At 41.1% G+C, this 6,525-nt stretch overlaps 1 protein-coding gene across 1 annotated transcript; it reads right to left on the bottom strand.

Moving 5' to 3' along the window:
* Nucleotides 1-3,490: 3,490 nt before the first annotated feature.
* Nucleotides 3,491-4,370, bottom strand: LOC131686972 (uncharacterized). The gene is made up of 2 exons (XM_058971005.1): nt 4,148-4,370; nt 3,491-4,084 (listed from the first exon to the last, which is right to left on the bottom strand). Exons 1-2 carry the CDS (start codon nt 4,361-4,363, stop codon nt 3,491-3,493), a joined length of 810 nt encoding a protein of 269 aa, XP_058826988.1. The 5' UTR covers nt 4,364-4,370.
* Nucleotides 4,371-6,525: the final 2,155 nt, after the last annotated feature.

Below are 6,525 nucleotides of genomic sequence, written 5' to 3'. Positions count from 1 at the left end.
CCGTCAGGAGCATCACAGAATAATAATCCCGAAGCTTTCGATTTCCTAGAAGGTGATGACAGCGGCGCTGGATTCGACTTTTTCTAAGAACACGTTAACCGAAACAATCCGCACATTATGTCATGCATAGTTTGCTAGAAAGTAATTTTAGTCAAGAAAAAATATCTGGAAGGTTCCGATATTATACGGTACACCCAAAACAATTTCCCAATGCAAAAAAGGCATTACATCCTTTCGTGCATATTCCGAATTAGAATCATGCCTTCTTCGCATTGTAGACCAAGCATAGCTACGGCATTATACCAACACAACTTGATTCATGATGAAATAAATTGTTTGAGAATACACGCTACCATATTAACTGCCCGCATGTAAAAGTATTGGTTCCCACTGAGACGTCCAAAAAATTGTTTCAAAATCGTTCAACACGGGTCCAACGATGGACGTTCGTTGAACGGTTATTTGGACGATGCCCAAATTGGTCCAACGAACGTCCTTCATTGGACGATTTTGAAACCAACCGTTCTTAGAGGGTTGGTTTTGCTTGCTGAGACTGCCAAAAAGGTGGTGTATTCTATACATGAATACCTCTGTGGTGTTTGTAAGTTACGCGCAATTCCAACCACACTAAACGCGTGAACAGTTTACGAGAGTGTGTGATATACGCAAGGATGCAAAATGCCTACCTTTTCCACGGCTGTAATTTTTCTGCCTACATTCTCATTTCTCTCTCGATGCTGCTGTCATTCGCTAGTGCAGGACGCCCAGCGCTGTACGGCTGCCTGTGTGTAAAGCAGTAACATGGCAGAAAACTACTGTCCCCAGTACAGCCACCAGACGCGAGCGGTACAGCTTCGCTTTCCTTATTTTACATTTTTTAATATTTTCAATCTTTTTAATATTTTTATTCAAAAATGACTACAATGAATGCGGCTCATTTACGCCACGGCCGGCATCAACGCTTTCGTGTGCGGGACTCTCCCTTTGACTATGCAGAGAAAAATGTACAAAGCGAGAGAACAAACTTTACTACGCCACACTCTCACCGAGCAGTCGGAGTACAGCAGCAAAACAAAAATGTATTCTACTGCTGTACGGCAAAATGTACTCGGTTTGACTACTGTTCTGGCAAGAGCTGTAGTGATGCGTCACTGTAGCGGGCTGTACAGCTTGTGCAAATGTAAATATATCGAAAAAAATGTAGTTTATCGGTACCGTTGGCATCCCTGGATATACGCGTTGTTATTTTCCCATAGCATGGCTTTTGCAGTAAAATCATCGCTCTCTCATTCTATGCTTCAGAGAAGAGTGGAAGAAAATGATTTGTGGTCAGATTGATTTGCGATGATCGTTGACCAGGGCTATTGCGCGCTGGATTCGCATGTTCGGGAAATAATAAAAACTGAAATGAGTAACTGCCACTTGAGATATCTGACGTTTAAAATACGCACACCAAGATCTCTCATTTTTATACTACCGCCCTCCCCTTAAGCCCACAAGCGGTTTGTTTTCCTCCCAATTCGCAGTGCAAATGATTTGTTTTCCTCCCAATTTAAACGTCAAAACGACACAATACTAACGCAGCGGGATAAGTCTCTGCTGCTCAAAAGTGCAAAACCATGACATCTATTCCCTTATAGTTTATGATATGTACTTTAAACTTAGATACTTTTACTGCGATATGATATCACCTAAAAGTACTGTTGATATGAGGAATGCCAGAAATGAATGGCGGACGGCTTCCATCAGACAAATGTTGAATTAACTTGTTAGCCTAATGTTCCCATATACGTAACTTTCTCCTGCGTATAGTGCGCTTAAATAATCATTAATCATTATTAACATTTATGAACTTATCTAGTGGCTAGAACTCGCATATCGCTGGTAAATTTATGGTTGAGAGAACGCCGAAAGCTCAACATATTATCAACACATAATCATCACCCACACCCCACCAATTTGATGATGCTATAAACTGTTCTCTCCAATATGCAGCATGTGATCAGTAGAAAGGCGAAAAGGAAACAGGTCGTTGAGCGTGTATTAGTATTTTCAGAGCGCACATGTATCCGAGTGGAGATGTCCTTTACATGCGTATTACTGCGGAGTCATTTTAATACTAATACTCCGATATCGTTAAATTCACTAATACATTCCCAACTGTGGGTTTGTGTAAGTTTCTGTGGTGTAATCGCATTAATGCATTTTTGTCCCGGACCAATATCGCTTTATATGCATTATACCAGTTACAATGCAAAATTCTCATTAGAATCATGCTTATTCGCATGTAATTCATACGGTTCGCGTTTTGGGTGTACATTTATGGAACTGTACCATTGTATTATTATTTGTATATGAAGTGATTCTCTAATCGAAAATATAAAATATATGACGAACAGACTGGTTCAGAAATTAACTACAATATATAGGCCTCAGACCCAGCATATTCTGAGCTGCATTGGTTAATAGCGTTTGCAGATTGAACGAGTGTTACGCCGACTAAGTATCGGTCTTGTAGTGCAATTTCAAGCATGAAAATGCTACAAAATAGAACATGATTTGATTTGGATATAGTTAGTAATTTCGTGGACAAATCAACTTTACGACAAAAAAACGAAGAGTTAGTTCTTGAATTCCTACCAATTTATTGGAAAAATATGTAAACTTTGTTGAAAAATTAAAGTCCATGAGTATACCAACTCGGTAAAGAAAAATTAACTTATGAACTATTTACCACCTACTGCCGAAATCAGTACTTCATTCCTGCTCCAACCTGAAAACAGGGGCGATCCTGAATCGAATTGAACAGCGTTGTAAAAATATAGTCACTCACCGTGACTGAAACTTTACGGACACCGCCCCCAAAGAAGCCAACTGTGGTGAATCCCAAATGCAATCTTGTGAAACATTCAGTTCCGCCGCCAAGCTGCTGTTTTTCTTAATAACGGTTACAGCAAACTCTTTGATCAGTTCTACGCAAGCTACGAAAAACTTTACGTAGCTAAAATATGCAACATCCGTTTGTTTATCCATTTCACGCATTTGAGCCAGCTGTTGAGCGCCATTTTCAAGAAAACTCACCATCAGCTGAAGAATGTTGATAAAAGTTTCCGGCGAGCTGCTCTCCTTGAAATCTGTATGCGAGATACTGCAATTCAATGAATGCGTTAATCTTGTTAAGCTACACTTAAGCAAGCTTACTACTGACCTGGAAATGCAGAGTCCAACGATGAAAGCGACCATGTGTGTATTGAGCCACTTTCTTCCACCACCGGGGAGCAGTTTGATCGATTAGATCGTTCCCATTCATCATGAGGAGTGTGTAGCTCTTCTCAGTGTTATTGTTACACTCATCAGGTTCCTCGGGCGAAAGTTGAGTGACTTGGATATTGGGACGATCTACTGTCAATAAAACGTTTATTTGTTCTAGCAATACCAGCGATTTGTTGGCGCTTTTCGAACGTTCCAAAGCCCGCAGTAGTAGATCCATCTAAACGTCAGTTTTACTCCACCGTTTAAAATCCTGAACAAGCGTTAGCAAGTGATTTCGATCCACTTCACTAACTTTGACACATTCGAACCGAGCGGCCACTAGAACAATGGATATTTGTTGATTTCTTTTGTCTGTTTCAAACATACGCCACGTGTTAACCAGCAGTTCTTCGTAGACTCTTTCGTAGTATACCAGTGAGCAGCTTCGTGTCTTATAGATACATTCCTCTAGGAGCATCATGCCTTTAACGAGCAACTGAATCGATTTAGATCGCATAAGTTTGAAGCATACCTGCTCGATCAAATCTACAATTACTCGATCAATGAAGTTTTGCACCGAATCGACTGCCATTAACTCCCATACGAAGCCCCAGAAGCTTGAGAGGTCTCCAAATTGGAAGAACCAATCTTCTTTCAGTAGACTTTTTCTGTAATACGTAATCAAACCATATACCGTCAATTTGCTATCTGATCGAAACATCAATTGTTTCCAGATATATTCATCTCGTATAGCTTGCTGAATCTCGCCGATCTCTTCGGATAGAATAAAGGCCGTCGATTCATAACAGCAGGCAATAAAAGACGTTTGCAGCTGTTGATGAAAACGTGTTCAGAAAGGATTCTAATTGAATAATAAATCGAATAATGAACTTACTTTCATCATATTCTCCGGGACTTCTTCGAGTAGTAGTACTAAATGCTTTCCCAGCAACGCGCCTAGTGAAAGCAAATCTTCCTCGTACGATGGGAGTATCAAATCTATTTCTTGTTTGGTAGGCCACATCACCTCGCAACTTTCTACCAGTGGAGGCAGTTTCATTCGACTGACAAGCCGATCAACGGACAGGAAGATTTCCTGACTTGTCTTCATCTGATTTGCGATTTTAGGCAGTTCAGGGCTGCTTAAAAACTATCCATTGTATACAACTATATATCTTTTGCGTCAGCTAATACTTATGGTATACGCAGTTCCGAAAAGAATGTTGAGCTCGATGGCATCTACAAGGCACGTTTTCAGCAGGTCGGTGGTATACTGTTGAAGTATGCGATTGTTTCGTAGTTTTAGATTTGTACCTGCAGTTGCGGAAAATAGGAAATCTGCGCACTGACATCCCGGTTCTACGATGCGATCGTTTCATGCACGCTCTTTGTGACTTGCGCTGTTGTATGAATGCTTGGGCGGCTGTAATCACAGCATTAATCACCATAATTAAGTTTCTCTCACTATTTTTAAACAAATTCGAATATTCCTTTTGGTTCTTTTCCAGTTTTCTGAATAATAAACAATGTCTATAGCAACGAAGAGCTTTTAGTGTTCAGCGCTGCCAGTTTTAGCCAAATGTCCTCAAAGTACACTGTCACTCTGACAGTGTACCTTTATTGGTGTACCTGGGTTATAAAATGTGTCCTCGAAAAATCATCAGAGCATTCCGTATTAACATATTTGTATTTGGTCTTAGTATAAAGGTACGCAAAGAGTGTGCAGAAAGTAAGGCCGAAAAAGTCTACCTATCGAGCAAAATTAGAATCCAACTTTGCTGCAGAGGTATTAGAGATGGATTCCAATTGTGCTCGATAGGTAAGCTTTTTTGACTTCACTCTTTGCGCAACTGTTCTCTATAGACTGTGGTTGAAATATTGCCACTTCACTCAGATTATGTTAGGTACGTTTTCTCTTGCCACGTGGCACATTTAATTCAAATGAAATTCTCTTCCGCTCGGTTAGCGCAGTCTGGCGGCGAACATGCCGATGATGGGCTGGATGTTGTTGGCTCGAATCAAAACTTTTCGAAAGTAAACAAAATTCATTTCATATCGTCAACCTGGCGCCCAGGTGGTGAAATCGTTAGAATTCAACGGGGTGCTGGAACGTTGCCAGAAATGTTTAATTGCAAATTAAATTTTACTAAACTTCCCAGTTAAGCTCAGCCGGAATGCTGGCTGGTTCTAAGTCGTATTCCGGCTCCGGTGACCCAGCCGATTCTAGTTAGAATGTTTCAGGGGTATCATTTCGATGCGGCTTAGCCGCATAACCGAGGCCAAAGAACCGAAGCGGCGCAAAGCCGCTGAGGATCCGCCGGGCGAGGTGGCCACCGACCCGCCGTCGGAAGCAAGCGAACCTGTGATCCACTCGTTTGCCCGGCTTACTCAAACATAGGGGCTATCCCTAGTTTAAGCACGCGCAAAAGCGATGTGGCGTAGCCACATTGGGTGGTGGACACAAAATAAAATTGGCAACGCTAGCAAAATGTAAACACAAATGAACACTCCGGATGAATCACCTATCGTCAATTGACATTTCGACGAGTTTTGATTCGAGCCAATAATATGGGCCCCCGATGATGAGGTTTCAGGTATGGGGAATTTCTACCGTGGTGGTTTGAAGGACAGCTTTGGTCCATGTAAATTTAACTGGCTAGGGTATTATACTTCATTCTGGGGCTAAGTTTGTGTGGCTTGCTGGAACGGTGCTAGGCATTTGCCTCGCATTCAAGCAGTCTCATCTGGGCAACATAAAAACCTCGGCGGTATTTTCCGAAAGGAGTTGCGCTTAAAACTATACGCGCTTCACACATCGTCCAGCATCGGCTATACACTCAATTTGGCTCGGAAATTTCCCAACAGCCGTGTAATAAGCAAATTTAGAAACTGATATCTCTGTAAAGTGAGATTTGTTCGCTGAATTTCGGTGAAATATTTTCCGAGTATCAGCTATATAACCTCATTTTTTACTGAGATCTCAGCTAAAAAATTGTCTCTTTCTAACTCGATTATTGTTTCCTAAAAGTCCAACAATGCTTTGATTCAAATTTTTGCATGGTTTTAGTGTATGCTTGTGTCTCTCTTGAAGCCTACTCCCATGTCAGTTATACAGGGTGGCAACGTGAAAGTGAGACTCCTGAACCAGTCCGTAAAATTCAAAGCGGATGAGATTCAGCTTTTATTTCTCTTCTCATATCAAAAGATAATTCTTTAACAAAAGCACTGTTTTGAGCGACTTAGTGGAATGTTATATTAAACACTTTAACCGTT

Source organism: Topomyia yanbarensis, chromosome 3 (assembly GCF_030247195.1).
Source record: "Topomyia yanbarensis strain Yona2022 chromosome 3, ASM3024719v1, whole genome shotgun sequence".
Lineage (NCBI taxonomy): Eukaryota > Metazoa > Arthropoda > Insecta > Diptera > Culicidae > Topomyia > Topomyia yanbarensis.
The sequence above is the reverse complement of the archived record's forward strand: the minus strand, read 5'-3'. Positions and strand labels throughout refer to the sequence as shown.

Coding starts and splice junctions, on each gene's coding strand:
- LOC131686972 (XM_058971005.1), bottom strand. CDS start 4,363: ATGAAGACAAGTCAGGAAATCTTCCTGTCCGTTGATCGGCTTGTCAGT. Junction 4,085..4,147: donor TCCCGGAGAATATGATGAAA/GTAAGTTCATTA, acceptor TTTCATCAACAG/CTGCAAACGTCTTTTATTGC.